The sequence below is a fragment of the Lissotriton helveticus genome, chromosome 5_1, assembly GCF_964261635.1.
Source record: "Lissotriton helveticus chromosome 5_1, aLisHel1.1, whole genome shotgun sequence".
Classification (NCBI taxonomy): domain Eukaryota; kingdom Metazoa; phylum Chordata; class Amphibia; order Caudata; family Salamandridae; genus Lissotriton; species Lissotriton helveticus.
Window position 1 is genome coordinate 933,542,623 of NC_136065.1, and position 18,769 is coordinate 933,561,391.

Sequence of the window (18,769 nt, forward strand, 5' to 3'; positions counted from 1 at the left end):
TGAAGAAACTGTGCAAGCGTGAGCATTTTGAACTTCTCCTGCTTGAGATAGAGGTTCAAAATCCGGAGGTCCAGGATTGGACGTAACCTGCCATCTTTCTTGGGGATCAGGAAATACCGGGAGTAGCACCCCTGACCCCTTTCCTGCTCTGGAACCACCTCTATCGCACCTTTTCGGAACAGTGCCAGGACTTCTTCCTGAAGGAGAAGCAGGTGGTCCTCTGAACAATAACCTTGGCAAGGAGGGTAATTGGGAGGGAACTCCTGAAAAGGAAGTGCATACCCATTTTCTACGAGATTGAGAACCCAAAGATCTGATGTAACCGATTCCCAATCCCGTAGAAAATGAGTAAGCCGACCCCCTACCGGACCCGCATGATCCGGAATGGCGGATCTAGAGCTGCTTTGCTGCTGCGGGTGGGGGTTGATTGTTAGAGGAGGAAGTAGAGGAGGAGGAGGCTTGGCGTCCACGAGCACGACCCCTTTGTTTACCTCTGTATGATCTATACAAAGGGTTCTGCTGCTGCTGCTGCTGGCCTTGTTTATAGGAACGAAAAGTGGATCTACCAAATCTCCTAAACTTCCTAGTGGCAGAACCTCTAGCCTGCAGGCCCAAAGACCTCGCAGTTGCCCGGCGATCTTTGAACCTCTCCAAGGCTACATCCGCTTTTTTCCCCAAAGAGGCCTGTCCCGTCAAATGGCAAATCCATTAAAGTAGATTGTACATCTGCCGAAAATTCAGAAGATTTCAGCCATGCGGCCCTTCTCGTGGCAACAGAAGAGCCAATTATCCTGGCCACAGAGTCCGCCGTGTCCATGCCACTCTGAATTACTAAGCGGGCTGCAGCTTGAGTATCAGAGACTACCTCATTGAAGTTCTTTCCAACTTCCTCTGGAAGCTTTGTTGACAACTGTTTCACAGAGTCCATCAATGCATGAACATATCTCCCTAGCAGGCAAGTAGCATTGGTAAATTTTAGAGCCATGCTACTTGAGGAGAAAATCTTTTTTGCAGACTGGTCCAACTTTTTAGAGTCTTTATCTGCCGGCACCGGAGGAAAAGAACTTGCAGACCTGTTGGAACAAGCGGCCTGCACAACCATACTTTCCGGAGAAGGATGTAAAGAGAGAAACTCAGGGTCACCAGGTGCCACCCTATAACGTCTTGCCACCGACCTGGAAACCGCAGGAGCAGTCAAAGGTCTCTTCCAGACCTCCATTATTGGCTCAGTCAAAGCCTCAGTGAATGGGAGTGTAGGCTCTATTACAGAAGAAGGTGAATGCAAAACCTCCGTGGGGATGTTAGGCTTGTACTCAACAGTAGGTGGAGTCAGATTGAGCAGATCCGCAGCCTTCCTAATTACAACATGGTAGGGTGCCACGTCCTTAGATGGTGCATCAGAAACTGATGGCAAACTCCACTCAGGAGAGAGTTCCAGACCACTAGCACTATGCAGGTCCTCAAAACAGTCCCCTTGATCCAGAAGTTCTCCTTCCTCTACTTCAGGCTCTTCATACTCCTTTTCCTCCAAGAGGCGCTGAGCTCTGCGCCTCGACCACTCCAAACGAACCGAAGTCGACGGATCCGGTAAAGACTCAGACGGAGCCGGAACCGGCGTCGAACGAGGAGCCGGGACAGCTGGAGGTCGAGATTCTCGAACCAGCGTGGCACCTCAATCCAATTCACGAGGTCGTTCCGGAGCCAGCGAAGCCGTGTGCGGAGTCGATGACCTCGGAGGCACCGTACCGAGCCAAGGTGTAAAAGGCGTTGGCATAAACAGCGCCGGAGCGTAAGCTTGAGGGACGCCCAAGTTATAAGACAATGGACCCATGGGACCAGCCGGTGCACTAGTGGGGTACATTGCCCTCGCATAAACGCCAAACATAGCATTAAGGAAATGAGGGGTCCTGTCCAGGACCTGGAAGGGTACGAACCCATCGGCTGCTCCGGCATCGGTTCATCTTGGCCCTCTTGATTCTCAGGGTCTTCAACCGGAGTCGGAGCCCGAGGAATCTCCCCATCTCCTTCATGCTCCGAAGAATGGCGCAACTCCGGATCCAGTTCTTGCTCCGGAACCGGGGAACATCCACGAGATTGCATAGGAGAAGGAGACACGAAGTGTTTGTGATGTTTGAGACTTCCTCTTCGAATCTGAAGAATCTTTACCAGAGTGATGTCTTGAGCTGTTGTTCCTCTTCTTGTGCTTCTTCTTCGAGGAGCCCGAAGCATGACCCGAAGCCGACTTCGATCCGGACCTCGACCTCTCTCTGGACCACGACCTCACTCTGGATCTTGACCTCGAAGCCGATCTGGACCTCTACTTCGATCGCGACTTCTGCCTCGACCTCGAACGTCTAGACGTCGACCTCGAAGACCTTCCAGCCTCTCTTCCTTTCACCTTCGCAAGCAGAAGCTTAGCCTCCCGCTCTCCTAAAGACTTAGGGTTCATCTTGAAGCAGGATCGACAGTTCTTAACATCATGGTCCGATCCAAGGCACCACAAACAATCGTCATGCGGGTCGGTAATAGACATCATTCGGGCATACGATCCGCACTGCTTGAACCCCGTCTTCCTCGACGACATCAACGAAGAAGAGACACTCGACTGATAAACAGTAACACAAAATAGCAACAAGTAACTATCTGAATCACAGAAGATCCCAGAAACTGTTGGCGTCGACGACGCGGAAAAAAGGGAACTGACGTCATCACGCCGACGTGGGTCTAATAAGGAGTCGATGACGTCAGACGGAGTCGCGCGCGAAGCCGTGCTCCTGTGAAGTCGTCCACGCCGGCGTGCTACAAAGAATTTTCCGAACGTTGCTGACGCAAGGGGGATATTCACAAGGTGAGGAATCACAAGGTGAGGAATCCACAAGGCAGATGTATCTATCAGAAAGTGCACACAGGATCATTGTTTTAAAGAGTTTACTGCATTTATTTTTTTAAAAGTGACGACCAAGGTAAGAGTAAGAAGAATGTGGTGAATATAGAATAAGGAAATCAAACAGTTACTTGTTATAGCTTTTATTATGAATGTGTTGCTAAGGTCCAATGCCAAGCATCTATGCATTACACATGCTAAAATAAAAACATAAAAATTTTTTAGTACTCTTACCATTAACTTCTGCAAATTATCGTTGGTGTCCAAAGACAAAGATTCTTGATTCAGAGTAGCTTCAATGCAACGGGACACCTCTGCTGACACTTGCCCCTCAAAGGTGGAAAACGTTGTTGCTATGGTTGATGCAGTACCGTGAAATGCTGCCAAACTGGCAGAAAGGAGTTCACCTGTAAAAAGTGGAGGCATGATTTCTCATTAATATTGCAAAAGGAACAGTAAAGCAGTTTGAAACTACAGGCGTAGTCCTCAGATCAAAAAATTATATCTACGGATATTCATATAAAGGCTCTACCCACCACAATTAATAGAACTATTCTCAAAGCCTTCAATTATGGAAATAAATCGGTGCTGGAAAAAACGATTACATTTTCATTTCCACTGCTCTAATTTTACAGATTACAACTGTCTAAAGAAGTTTATTCCACATGGCACCTCCGTATCTTTTTCAGATAATCTCAATTTTGGGATTCTGTGCACACAACTGACAGAAGTTCCAAACAGAGACGTATACAGATGTACTAAGAACATTTTGGGTCAACGTGATGCCAGCGTGCCACGCACCAAAGGTCCCCCTGTATTTTGTCAGTCAGTTAGGAGGGAGGCCAGAGTTCCAGGATTAAAATTTACAGGGGTGCTGGCAGGACGCATAGTAAAGCAAAGTGACAACTTATTCTTAATTAAGATTTACATTTTTAAATTAAATCCATTTTAGGAAAGTAGATTTTTATGTGGTGTGGCTGTGAGACTGCACATCACCATCTCTATTAGGTCCAGGGAGGTTCTTTAATAAAATCCTTAGTCTTGGGTAGCTGTGGCACAGACCAGTCAGATTTAAAACAACAAGTGTAAAGCATTTGGAAGTACCAAAATAGTCAATGAGTAAGACACAACAACAAAAATCGGACCCCAATTTATAACAGTAGAGTATAATTTTATCTGCAATAGACACCAAAATGAAAACTATCTATTGAGGGAAAGCTAAGATATGATTTCTCCGGTTAGACCACCTACCAAAACTCTCTTGGATTAGTCACAATCATTTGAGCAACAGGGACAACCTAGGTCTGGGGAGACTGGTAGCAGTCAGGTCCAGCAGTCTCAGGGTCAACACTAGGTTTATCACGGTTGTAGGAAAGTGACCATTTTTGCATGGTAACCCTTTAACTCTTTGCCAGATAGCTGATGCCAACTTGACTGTGTGTTGGGATCCTGCTTAGCAGACCCCAGCACCTGTGTTCTTTCCTAAAACTGTAGCTTTGTACCCACAATGGGCACACCTTTGGGTCACATCTAAGTCCCTGGTAAAGGCTTACCCTGGTACCTAGGTCCTAATGACCAGAGAAGGCCTCTGAGGGCTGAAGCATACATTATGCCACCCTCAGAGACCTCTCACTTAATCACCCCTAACCTGCCAATGCAGACTGGGTGTTTTGCTGCAGACCAAACAAAAGTCGAAATGGCACACATCCCTGTGTGCCAAGCACACCAGACTCTGGCTGTGGCATGGGTAAGTCACCCCTCTAGCAGGCCTTACAGCCCTAAAGGCAGGGTGCACCATGTCCAGGTGCAAGCATAGCTGCAAGAACACTATGCCCCTACAGTGTCTGTGCCATTCGCAGACACCAAGTGCATTAAAGCCATTTTGAGTACTTGGGCTGGGAGTTTGGCAACACAAACTTCACAGCTCTATAATGGCTTTACTGAAGTAGAGGAAATCTGGTATCAAACTTCCCAGCACATTAAACATTGCACCCAGTGTTGGATTTAATGAAAAATGCACACAAAATGCCACCTGAAAAACAATCAACTCTGGTGTGGTTTTTGACTGACTCCCAGCCATCTGCCACCACCAAATAGGTGTCTGGACCCCTAGGTCTAGACCTCCACTCTCGGGGTCCGAGAAAAAAACACATCCTAGGCAGAGGTGCCATGCCTCCTCCCAGATGATGGGCAGGGTCCCTGAAGAGGGCGATTCAAAGGCCTGCTGCCTTCGTTAGCTACCCCCAGCCTTTTGCTGCTATCGGCAACTGTCTCCCACCGGTTCAGACTCCCATTTTGGCACGAGAACCAGCGGGAAAACCTAGCAAATTAGGGAGGTGTGCCCACCTTTTTCAACCCCACTATCTTGTAACTTAACCCCTCGTTTTTCCCATAGTACTGAGTGGTGTTTTCTCTCTCTAAAAAAATCTTCAAAGTGTTGAATTGTCTTGTACTGCACAAACTGTAATCTATTACATGCACAAGAGTTAACATGCTTAAAAGTGTCCTGTGTAGTGTAAACTGTGTTAGGAGTATGTATCATACCAAACCAGAACTGTAATCTAAAAGTAATCAAAAAGGACTTAAATGCATTTTTAACTGTCTTGCTGAAAGTAACATTATATGAAGAGTTTAACTTACCTGCTACTAAGTGAATCTTGGTTCTAGAAATAAAATAACATCTTTTTATACAAACAATTGGTCTGGATTCAGTCTTTGAGGGTGAAACATTTCTTGCTTGAATGTGTACAACAAATGCTTAACACTACCCTCCTGATAAGCCTGACTACTCAAATACATTACCACATAAGAGAGTAAGGTATCATCTACTTTACTCCCTGCAGGGTGTGAGGCAGTGGGGATTGCGCTGGGCCTCGATAGTGGTGTTCGCACGGACAGATTAAACATTGCACCCCTCTGATATTTGCTGCGGCCTATGGCTGACAAATGCTCCCACAAATATTCAGAGTTGACGGAGGGGACATCTGTGGCCCGCACTGTGCCCTACACGCGCCTGCTTTTATGTGCTGAAACAAAAAAGTGTGCAGGGGACCAACTCATCTATATCTTTGATCTAGGAGAGGCACTCCCATACGGGGCTTCACGGAGCATGGGAGTTGGACTGGGCAGAGGCACCCATTAGGGGGTGAGGAGGTGCCTGCGCGCGGAAGTGGCCGGACCAGGTCCGGTGCAGCCGGTGTGTGGGTCACCTTCACGCCTGCCTTTTTACCTGCCTAGAAGGCAAAAATTACCTGGATTGACTCCTGCGGTGTACCCCCCCCCCCCCATGTGACATTCCTACTACAGCAGAGGATTAAAGCGTAGTCACAGCCGCCTACCGACCTGCGGGGTGGCCGACATTCAACTACTACCATTGAAAATAACTCGAGACAAGCTACAGGGCACAAAACACAGCACATTGCCTCGCTATGTTGGGTCTGTGGCGCAGGCAGCAGAGTCAGCGAACCAGGCCTCTACCAGCCCAGACAATGTTATGTTACTGTGGATTTATAGAGCGGGTTATCACCCAGAGGTCTCTAAGCACCGTCAGCAGACGTCAGACTAGTTGAGAACGAAGTAAGCTGTTCAAAGAGATTCCCATGCCTCTAAGAACAGTACAGTTTACAAACTATTCCTAATGCTGCAATGATGGCGGCAATAATGCAGTCTCTGGAGGCCAAAAGCAGGGCCAGATGTCATGCTCACCCACCAAGATCTCCGCAAAGCGGTCGACAGAATAACAGAGCCCGAAGCCCGCATATCAACTACAGAAGATAGAGTCACATCCCTCCAAACGAGGGTGGCCTCTCTGGAACCTATCACGAAAGGTCTTGCAATCAGGGCAGAGGACACAGAAAGCATAGCTTGGAGGAACAAACTTCGCTTTGTGGGATTTCCGGAGAGATGTGAAGGCAACAACATGGAACAGTTTCTTATAACGTGGATATCGGGATGGATCACTCAAACCTCTCCATCTCAATGTTTCATTATTGAACGTGCACACCGCGCCCTGATCCAGAAGCCTCTGCCAGGGTCCAGACCACGGCCCATCATTGCTAGACTCTCGAACTTTCATGACAGCAACGCTATCCTTGCGCAAGCCAGACTGGCTAGTAAACTCCAATAGGATTCCAATCACATCTTAATTTTCCCAGACTATACAAGGCTGGTGCAACTGACAATCATTCGGGGCCCTCAAAGTATCAGTTGCGAGACTTTAAAATTCAGTGTGCCCCACTTTTCCTGGCCTGGCTGAGGGTTGTCTACAAGTCACGACCCATTTCTTCGACACTCATGGAGAGGTCTTTGCCCCGACAAACGAGAGGCAGCAGCTTAGTCCGCACACCCCGCCGTGTCGGGACTCAGAGTCATCCTCCGGAGAAGCTGCACAGCAGTTGATCAAACCTAAACGGAAGACAAATCGTAGATCACGATCAAGACGCTGCTCAAAATCACAGGGCGATTCCAGCTGGATCTAGATCATCGAGATTCGTCACTATCACGACATGGAGATTGAGAGCTGTAAGAATCGCGTCTATTCGGCTGATGACATAGTTTAAGGGCCTTCGAGGGACTTTTCCCCATAACTCTCTTCTCAACATCTGAGAACTTTATGACTGGGGATAGTTTAATGGGGATCCATTGATGTGGGGGTTACGCCCTGCCCCCGTTGGAACAGATGTAAGACACCCCCGTGACAGATGCTTCAGCTATTTTGAAGTATTTGGAGGGAATCGGATTGTTCAGTTTTGTGAATTTGCGGTGTCATACTTTTCTATACATATGGTTTACATGCCCTATGACAAGCCATGCCCTACATTCACTTCGTACACTCTGCCCTATGACAGACCCCTTTGGTAGGCTCCAGGTAGTCAGTTGGAATATACGGAGGGCACTAGATAAGATTAAGAGGGGCTGTCCTTCGGCAGGCCAAACGCGCCTCAGCAGATAGATGTCCTGCTACTGCAGGAAACGCATCGCATGGGTTCCAGGGTGCCATGTCTCTCCAGTATTGAATAAATACAGATCTTTCATGCAGGTTTCACCAGGGGCTCACTTGGGGTGGCGGTCTTAATTAATCGCAGAGACTCCTTTGTACACACTAAAACATGGTCCGATTCTCAGGGTAGATAGGTTATTGTGACTGGCACATTATATGGGGAAACAGTCATACAAGTCATTAACTACGCACCAACCCCCACTCCTCCTGTCGGAGTAATTTGTGGAACGCCTGACGAAGACAGTACTGGAGATGCCAACGGGCGCTTCTATAATAAGTGGAGACTCTAATGATGTCTAGATTGCGGCCCAGGGCAGATGGAGACCACATGGTGGCCCGGGGACACTCTGAGAAACAAGATTACAGACATTGGTGCGGGATACGGGATGGATAGACACATGGAGACATCTACACCCGATCACACAAAGCTTTACATATTACTCTACAGTTAACTCATTCTCCCGCTTGGACTATATATTTATACCGGCCACTAATTATTATTGAATCACGGCGTCGGATATACTGCCTAGTGGCTGTTGGATCACTCTCCAGTGGAGCTGACTGTGTTTGGGTGTAGTACACCCTTCTTTTCGATGGCACCTATTGACCTGGCATCTCCAAGACCCACAACATAAAAAACACATGTATCAGGTAATTACAGACTATTTCACTGATAACCTGGGTATGGTACACTCCGGAGGTCATCTGGGAGGTTATGAAGCCAACCCTAAGGGGTGCTAACATGTCCTATTGCGCCGCCCAACGGAAAAAGCGTTGGGAGGAATTTCTTCAGACCGAGACTCAGTTGTTAGACTTGGAGCGGCGGAGTAAGGGTATAGACGGCAGGCATACTCGCCGACAACTTCTTCTCATGCAACAAACACACTGCGTGACGAGGCTTGGCTGGCCTCGCGCAGCAGAATATACCTCTGGGGAGACAAGTCGAGCTCTCTCCTGCATCGTCTATGCCAACAGGCACTCCACCCACTAACACCACCTGGTATTCTAGGTGACAATGGCCAAACACTCGCTGACCCGGTAGAAATGGCATCCAGCTTTGCGACCTACTATGCGGATTTATATACCCCCAAAGACACGCTGCCAGAAACCCTGATCCACCGCTATCTTGACGATCTATCCCCATAGGCCTTATCGGATGTGGCACGGGCAGAATTAGACGCCCCCCTGACAGCCGAAGAGCTGAGCGCAGACCTTGCAGACTTATGCACAGTCAAAGCTCCAGGCCCTAACTGCTTCCCATGTGAGTTTTAGAAGCTTTTTCAATCCCAGTTCATTACTCACAATTTTGCGGCAGTACATGTGGCCCTAGAGGAGGGGAGACTACGCCAGACTGGCGACATGCAGAAATTGCGGTATTCCATAAGCGCGGCGACCACCAGATCAACACTCATCGTCCTATATCGCTGCTGAATGTGGAGGCCAAACTATTGGCCAAAGCCCTTGCTAACCGTAACCTTCCCTATATGCCCAAACTGGTTAATCCTGACCAGGCAGGCTTTATGCCTTATCGGGCGAATCGCCACAACATCCAACAGGCCCACAATGCAGTAGCAGCGATTGACCATCTTGAAGGCCCGGCAGCACTGCTGCTGGCCGACAGACAGGGCATATGATTCGCGGGGTGGACATACCCGTTTGCGCTCCTGTAGCACCTAAATATTGGGCCGCGTCTCGTGTCCTATATTCAACTGCTATATACAAACCTCACGGCCTCGGTTAGAGTGGCGGGTGCGTCTTTGACCCTTTCTCTATAGGGCGTAGTACTCAACAGGGTTGTCCCCTATTCCCTTATTTATTTGCGTTAACAATGGAACCGCTAGCCTCGTGAACCCGAATCACCACACAGGTCCTTTTCTTCTTATCGGAGCCGCATCGGACGGGACCTCTATTGCTCCACATAATGTAGATATTTAGACAGCCCTTGTGTTTGATTATGAATGCCAGGAAATCGATACTGTGGCCTCTCCGAGGAGGCTCGGAGAAGTAACACTAGCCACAACCGGGTTTAAGTCCCTTGCCACCTCTCGTCCTCCCAAAGAGTGTTGTGGAATATAAACATTGCCCCCATCTGGACACGCACTCAAGCTGAGATGGAGCCCTGGGCACGCATGCCCCTATCTATACTGTGAAAAACAGTGATGTTTAAGATAGTGTCACTCCCTCGCCTTCTTTATCAGCAGCAGAACCACCCCTTTCAGATACCGCCCACCCGGTTCCATCAGCTTAATTCAAGACTAAGCCGGTTCCTATGGAATGATCAGCCGCTGTAGTTTTGCTTAAAACATGCTTTCAATCTACATTCTGTGAGGGGATAGCGACCCCTGACATCCAATCATATCACGCAGCATCTCATCACTGGGTACGAACGATTGGTGGTGTGGGAATAGCAGGGCCCCGGCGCACCAAGTGGAGAAATGGATCAAGGGCGGCATGCTACCCCACATGCTCCTACATATCCCAAAAGAGCTATGACGATTCACGCCTTCCTCACGTATGGTTTTCGGAGTATGGAAGGAATCGATGCGCAGGATGGGATGGTGGTGAGGTCGGACGAGGGAGACGCCCCTTTGGCAGAGCGGCCCTATGCAGCGTGTCCACCTTATCTGGGTTTAGAGACTGGGACGCCATAGGTATCTCTACGTTGGGCGATGTAATGCGAGGCTCCACCTTGGGGTCCTTCCAGGAGCTCAGGAAGTAATTTGCTAGGCTGCAAACTGAATTCTACAAATACCTGCAACTACAGCATGCCCTAACACCATATGTTGCGTGTTTGGAATCTCACCGGAGTTCAATCCAACAGAAGCAAAGTTATTTATGGGGGACTACAATACTGCAAAGATATACCATACTCTGGTGTTTCATCGCTCTATGACCCTAGATTCACTCCGGGAAAAGTCAGACAGTCCTTGGTCCCCTTGACAGCGACGACTGACCGGAGGCATTAGAATTCCAGAGGGGCGCCACAATAGCTTCTCGCCTCAGACTAATCCAGTTTAAATATTTACACGGTGCTTATTTTACCAGATATAGGCTGTGGAGGGTATGACTGATAGGTTCCCCTACGTTTCTACAATGTGGCAGCTCGGAAGGCACGTTCATACACACCATCTGGGAATGCACTGCGCTTAGTAGATTTTGGAGTGGGGCTACGACCGGCTTATCAGAGGTGCTGGGATGTGAAATACCCTTGTCTCCTAAGCTTGCCTTATTACACGTCACTGAAGAAATTGGGAGAAACATTTATAAAAGGCACTTGCTATACTTGGGCCTTACCCTGGCTAGGGCATGGCACGACCTGGCCCAGCTTAAACTGAGAGCATGGAAGGCAGGCCTTGATTGATGCATTGGGTAAGGAACAACCTATTTTTAAAGTACAGGGCTGCCCGCAAAAGCACCCTAAAATCTGGAAACAATGGGCAGACCTCAGGGGTCTCATATTAGAACCCCCTGATGTGGGAGCCTTTTGAGCACAAATTGCAAGGGAAAGTGATAATACAAAGGACTATGCTATGTGTGAACTGGCTTTATGGGTGTAGGAAAGTGGGTTTCTGTTGCAGTAAACACACACACACTTTTTGCCAGACTACTGATGCACTTATTGTGGTACCCTTAGAGACCCAGTACCTTTACACACACACACACACACACTGCCTTTGCAGGCTGCATGTTTTGGTACAGAACAAAGTGAAGAGACAACATTGCACACATCTCTGTGTACCATGCCTACAACCCACTGCCCTGACATAGATCAGCCACCCCTCTAGCTAGGTGCACTATACCAGTGGTGAGGGCACAGGTGCATGAGCCCTGTACCCCTATAGTGTCTAAGTCCATTCTTAGACATTGTAAGGGTAGTGCTGGCATTAAGAGTATAAGATGCTGAGAGTGTGTCATTACGAACTCCAAAGCACCATAAATGGCTACACTGAAAACTGATAAGTTTGGTATCAAACTTCTCAGCACATTAAACCCACACTGATGCCAGTGTGGGGTTTAATGAAAAATGCACACAGAGGGCATCTTAGAGATGCCCCCTGAAAACTAACCCACCTCTAGTGTCCCGATTGAGTGGCTGCTTAGGCTGCCATCAACAGACATGTTTCTGGACCCCTGGGTTGAAAGTCTGCTGCTCTCGGGGGGGGGGGGCCTAAAACAATCCACATCCTGGGACGAGGTACCAAGCCTCCTTCCCCAGGATGGACAAGGTACACAAAGGGGAAAATTCTAAGGAATGTCGCCTTTGTGAGCTTCCTCAGACCACTTGCTGCTTTCAGCAACTGGCCCCACTGGTTCAATCCCCCACTTTGGGCGGGAGAACCGGCAGGAAAAAACAAGTTAGGGAGAGAGGTGTGCCCACCTCTGCCAACTCCACCCCTCAGGTAGGGGAGGCGAAGCACAACTCAGAGTCCCCGCCATCTTGAGGATGGGGGACCCAGCCAACCAGGGAAAGGCTCCTGCCCCCTCCCACTGGAGGGTGGCATAATAGGGGGTGTACTCACAACAGGGAACAGACCCATTGGTCCCTGCCCTTTACCTACCTTTAATGCCCCTTGATCTAGTATTTAGGGGGCACCCTGAACCTTGCTTCCTCAGAACCAGAAAAGAAAAGAAGGACCGAACAGCCGTGCAGCCAGGTAACAAGAACCAGACGCCCACTGACTTGGAAACAACAAAAATGTACAAGGTTCCCCAAGGGAAAGGAAGGGTTAGAAGAATAATAACTCTCTCACTGGGAATGGTGTAGAACCATGACAGGGAGTAACGTAATCCCTTATCGGAATTGAGGATGCATCACACAACTAAAAAGCTGGACGACCGTTGTCATCCTACCTGATTGGTTGTATTGTGTCATCATTGGCCTCCTGCTCCAGCGACAGGCTGGCGGTGCAATGCCTGACGGGTAGCAAAAATTGCTACTCTTTTGGTGGAGTTCTTTTGTTCCTGGCCAATGGGTGCATGTGTGTGAGGGACCTGGGAGGTAAAGAAGTGAGCGTGAAAGAAAGAGTTAAAAAAGGTCAGAGAAGTCCACTTCAATTGCTTTATTCATGTGGCTTACTGCCTTGTTAAAATAATGAAGGGAGGGGTACCGATGCCGAGAACTAGGTGGTTCGGCTTCGTTCAACCCTCACTTGTGATGTGGTCAACATGTTTCATGCCTCAACGGCAATTCATCAGGATCTAGGAGTGCTCATCAACTTGTAAAGGAATATCTCAAGTTTGAAGGAAGTTTTCAAATACGACCTGCGTGGTGAGAGTACCAGTGCAGTGGGGTGTCTGTGTCCCACGTGGGGTCCCGCCCCCTTGGTCTTGGTGGATGGTCCCCACGGACTGTCCTAGTGGGGCCTGAGCTGTAAGGTCAATACCTTGGATGCTCGATGTCGGGTCGCAGGACAGCCGCTCAGCGGCTGTCCTGCGACCCGACATCGCCGACGTGGTAGGGGTAGGTGCATACCGGCATTTGCCTCGAGCATCCGAGGTATTGACCTTACAGCTCAGGCCCCACTAGGACAGTCCGTGGGGACCATCCACCAAGACCAAGGGGGCGGGACCCCACGTGGGACACAGACACCCCACTGCACTGGTACTCTCACCACGCAGGTCGTATTTGAAAACTTCCTTCAAACTTGAGATATTCCTTTACAAGTTGATGAGCACTCCTAGGTCCTGATGAATTGCCGTTGAGGCATGAAACATGTTGACCACATCACAAGTGAGGGTTGAACGAAGCCGAACCACCTAGTTCTCGGCATCGGTACCCCTCCCTTCATTATTTTAACAAGGCAGTAAGCCACATGAATAAAGCAATTGAAGTGGACTTCTCTGACCTTTTTTAACTCTTTCTTTCACGCTCACTTCTTTACCTCCCAGGTCCCTCACACACATGCACCCATTGGCCAGGAACAAAAGAACTCCACCAAAAGAGTAGCAATTTTTGCTACCCGTCAGGCATTGCACCGCCAGCCTGTCGCTGGAGCAGGAGGCCAATGATGACACAATACAACCATCAGGTAGGATGACAACGGTCGTCCAGCTTTTTAGTTGTTTGAGGCATCCTCAGTTCCGATAAGGGATTACGTTACTCCCTGTCATGGTTCTACACCATTCCCAGTGAGAGAGTTATTATTCTTCTAACCCTTCCTTTCCCTTGGGGAACCTTGTACATTTTTGTTGTTTGCAGTCTCATAGGACACGTACATTGGACCCCTTTAAAGATTGTCCTCACCTTGTCCCTCCTTGTTGTTAATACTGCCCACTGACTTGGCCCCAGCCCTACAGGCATGTCTCCCCACGAAATCCTGGTGTGTCCTGCGGCCAGCAACGTCGAAAACTCCGGAGGACCTGCCTGCCTTCACTTCTCCCGTTAACACCAGATTTGTTCAACTGCAACCTCTGGTAGCAGACGGAAACCGCGAATCCAGCCCACTCTGCACCCGCCGAACCCAGCCCGAGTTCAAGTGGGAAAACACCACGAGGAGGTCACCCCGGTAATCCTGAACCGAGATCCGTCGACCCCTGACCTGCCTCAAGCCTCCAGTCTAAATACAGACGCCCCCCCTAACCGCGACCAGGAGGTGGTACGAAGGTCCAACCCCAAAAGGCACTCCTGCACCCAATGCCCACGGCCTTGTGTGCCCAAACCTTCGGTGTCTAACCAACCCTTAACTTCCCAACCTACCTCTCAAAGTGGTGGTTGCATCCAGAAGTCCATAGTCTCCCTGCTTGCAGTGCCTGTGCAAACCGGAGGTTCTCCATTGAAAACAAAAGGGCGCCAGACGTCGAAACAGCACTCTGCACCCGGCCGCCCCAGTGCAACTGACGGTGCACCTTTTGTGCTACTTTGTTTCCCCATTTGCCCTGACCTAAACCCTAGGAGCTCGGCTCCCCAAAATCCAGTGGCCAGCTTGCCAGCACCCACCAACCAGCGGCCCACTATGCCCCAGTGAATAATATTGGGCCTCAACACTCTGTACCTGGCCGCCCTAGTGCCGCTGAGGGTGTAACAAGAGTGCATCACTGACCCTGGGTGACCCCAGAATAACCCCAGAACCTTAACTCCCACAGTAGATAACTTACCTGTGAACCGATAACCTGTTTTTCCTTCATAGGATAACATTGACAATTTTCTTCCAAAAAGTTTCTAAGTGTGGAGTTTTGCAATCTAAAATTATTCTTTAAGAATCGCACGAATAACCAAAACGTATTTCCTTACCTGTTTACAGGAAATGTCCCAGTGCCGAATCTAGGTATCCAGCACGGAGTTAGAAAAGTAACGTAAAAAGTAACTTACTGAAAAAGCCTATTCATTTCAATGTACTCTATTTGCAAAGTATTGCAACTTACTGCATCCCCTGTAAATCAAACAAAGTACAATTTCTATTACATTTTCAAACTGTTCTACAAACAGCAACTTGTTACTGTAAAGTATGTAATGCTTACATGTGCCAAGCTTGCTTGGTTCTCAAAATATAACAGTATATGATTTTATACAAAAACAATTGGCCTACAGTTCAGTTCTTGAGTGTGTGAATTCGTTTGCTGACTGAGTGTGTACATCAAATGCTTAACACTGTCCTCTGATACTGCCTTACTGCTTGACCAAGCTACCACAAATAGAGCACAAGATTCTATCTAACTTCAACCCCTGCCTACCTCTGGGGTCAGCTGGACTCTGTACACACTATACCTAATTTTGGTGTAATATATATAGAGCCAGTTTCCTACAATGGGTATGATACATTGACTACTGTACAGCATATGGCAAAGTAGGTTGTAAAGTAAGGGGCTGATGTTCACACACCTGAAATGTTTATTTTTCTGTATTATAAATGTCACAAAGATGTCACCTGCTTGAATTCTATCAGATCGATCAGTCTGTATCCTATTTTTCCTGTCAGAAATGGGACTATTTTACCGGACGACTTAATAAAAAAGTGTTTTGAAAAAAAAAAAAAATCAGATGGCCACCACAAGACTACAGTTAAACCTCTTGACTGCCTTGTATATCACAAAAAGGTGACTCAAGTATGCTCCTGCAACATACACGTCATGAAAGAGAGGCACAGACTGGAGGTGCCCCAACTCCAACCTATACTTGCACAAGGTCAGGGAAGTGTCAGGGACAGGATGCGCAGTTGCTCTAATAATCAAAGGGTTACACCTACACTTTAATGGCTGGTATGAAACCCCAAACAGTGAAGTTACTAGTTTATGTAGCTTAGTTTTAAACGTGTCTACTGCTGCCGTACCAGAAATGCGATCAACAACAATATTTCAAAAGCATGTAAATCCATCAAACAGTCAATGCTGGAGAGCAGAGGCAGTGTTACATACAGAGCATAGTGCTCTATTCAGAGCATATGCAAGCTAAAAACTATTTGTGCAAACATGTAGCATTCGAATTGCTGCAGGCAAAAAAAAACACACAGTCTCCAAAGCATGAAGGGAACATTACAGCTCACTGTATAGTTTGCAGGTTTAATAACCTCTCTGAAGATCTGCTGCTGGCAGCACACCTCGCTAGTATGGATTCAGCACACCTCGCTAGTATGGATTCAGTCCCATAACAAGTCTCCCTCACAAAAGATGCAAAGGGCAAAGGTAAATTCTCTAAAAGCCCAGCAACTGAGACTAGGTATGGACGAGAGCAGCTCCAGCCACACATGAAGGAGATTATTTCCAGGAGCAACATTCCTGTGCAAATGAGGAAATCCCTTTTGAATGTGAAGACATTACATTTGCACTTGTACATTCATGTAAAAGTGGCCTGTGCACATACGAGAAATGTTTTTGTAATATTAAATTACACTGATAATGAGGACCTGCTTCCAGTCTACTTACTCCTGTGGAGTGGCTACCCCAGACGTCCACCGGTACTACATGGCCTCACACCTCCTCGCCCTTAACGACTGGTGGTACGGCAATCGCGGTGACCCGGCGTACGCCGTAGATTGTTGGCTGCTGGGAGACAATGCTCTTCACAAGGTTCTCTATTCATCGGTACTGCTTAAGGAGCTAACACCTGCCACAGTCACGATCTTTAGGATCTGGAAGTCGACGCTCTGCCAGATGAGTTGGTGGGGAAGATTCACCAGGGAAACTCCACTATGGAATAACAGACACTTGCCACCGCTGTTGCAATTGCCAGGCTTTCGGAGATGGAGAGCCATTGGGATCGACACAGTGGGAGCAGTCGTGCGTGGCTGCACCCTCAAGTCCTTTCTTGACATGCAAGAGGAGTATGCTATGCCCCGCACGCAATTCTATCACTATCTACAATTCAGACATACTTTTACCCCATACATATCCCACCTAACGGAGATACCCGAATTTAACACCGTTGAGGCCAAAGTCTTTATAGGTGAATTGAGAGACCATAAGATAACCAAAATATACCGTACAATTATCAATAACACACCTACCACTTACATAAAACTAGAGAGGTGTGGCAACATGATATGGGTCCCTTAGAGGAAGACGACTGGGTGGAGGCCCCGGAGTTTCCGTGTAGTGCAGGGATCGCTGTCTGCCAGCGTCTTATCCAGTATCTACATAGAGCTTATTATACCAGGTGCAGATTGTGGCGCGCTGGGCTCATTGCATCTCCGCATTGTTAACTGTGTGGGTCTATGGAGGGTACTTTCCGAGACACCGTGTGGTCCTGCCCTACACGGTCGAGGTTCTGGAGGGGGAGTCTTTATAGGTCTATCTGAAGTATTGGGGTGGGATGTTCCCGCTTCCCAGAGGCTGGCCATGCTACATATTGCAGAGGACCTGTGTGGCAAGCCTGGAAGGAGGAATCCCTGCAGTTGATTGGGGTATGGAAAAAGGGCTTGGAAGTCTGTACAGGCCTGGAAATCCCAGTCTTTGAAGCGAGGGGGTGCCCTCGGAAACATTACAAGATCTGGAAAAGGTGGGCTGACTGTAAGGGTCTATATCTGGAGCCACCTACCCCTGTCTGATATTGTAGAACCATTGTTGAAAATCCAGTGGACTGGACTATGCATAGTATACATGATGGATGCGACTACCGGTGGCAAAGACTTTCCTTGTATATGGGACATTTTGCCCTGTCTAGCAGAGGCAACCTGGCGCAATATCTGTTTTTCTGTTATCTTTCTTTGTAACTTATTGTAACTTATTCTTTGCATGACCAATATCATGTCCTTGTTGAAAATGTTGATAACCATATATAACCATACTTCTTCGTGTACTTTGGATGCAGTGTGCAACATTTTTTTCTGTCTTGGCGGTCAATAAAATCAAGTTGTGAAAAAAAAAATGACTGATAAAACAAGGGTTGAAATGGCTGTTTTAGTTGTCATATAATTTATTTAACAGTATAAGGAAGGGAAACCCAGTCTTCGAAATGCTTACTTCCATGAGAAGGCAGGATGGAACGCAAGAGATTTTCTGCGAAATCCATCAAAACGTGGATTTAGAATGATTTAAAGAAAAGTAAAAACTGAAATTTTCCATCCTTCACTAAGACATGGAGCATCAGCTTCATACAGCAGCATAAATAAACAGATCAAATAACTAAAAGCAACCTTACAAAACCCCTGTAATAAATAAATATCGGAGCTCCTAGTACATGTTTAAGTGTACATAAATCTGCTCCAGAAATGAACACTGCAAATACCACAATGCCTATTTTCTTAAAAACAGCGTACCATGTTGCAGCCGCCACTAAGCCGGTGTGTTTAAATTTAGCATTAAGGGTAGGTCCAGGACGGCAGTTAGGTACATACATTTTTTCCAGTTGAAGTTAGAGTGTGTAGTTAATTAAAACCTTTGCATTAACCATATTAAAAATGATGCATTCAGATAAAAACTTTCAAATGCTAAAATAAGCCGATTATTCAAGG

At 47.7% G+C, this 18,769-nt stretch overlaps 1 protein-coding gene across 1 annotated transcript in view; it reads right to left on the bottom strand.

Moving 5' to 3' along the window:
* Window positions 1-18,769, bottom strand: part of KIF11 (kinesin family member 11) — a 246,006-nt gene that overhangs the window by 130,689 nt on the left and 96,548 nt on the right. The window contains exon 15 of the mRNA XM_078643407.1: window positions 3,119-3,291. Coding sequence (XP_078499533.1) covers window positions 3,119-3,291 — 173 coding nt within the window. The remainder of the gene's footprint in view (window positions 1-3,118; window positions 3,292-18,769) is intronic.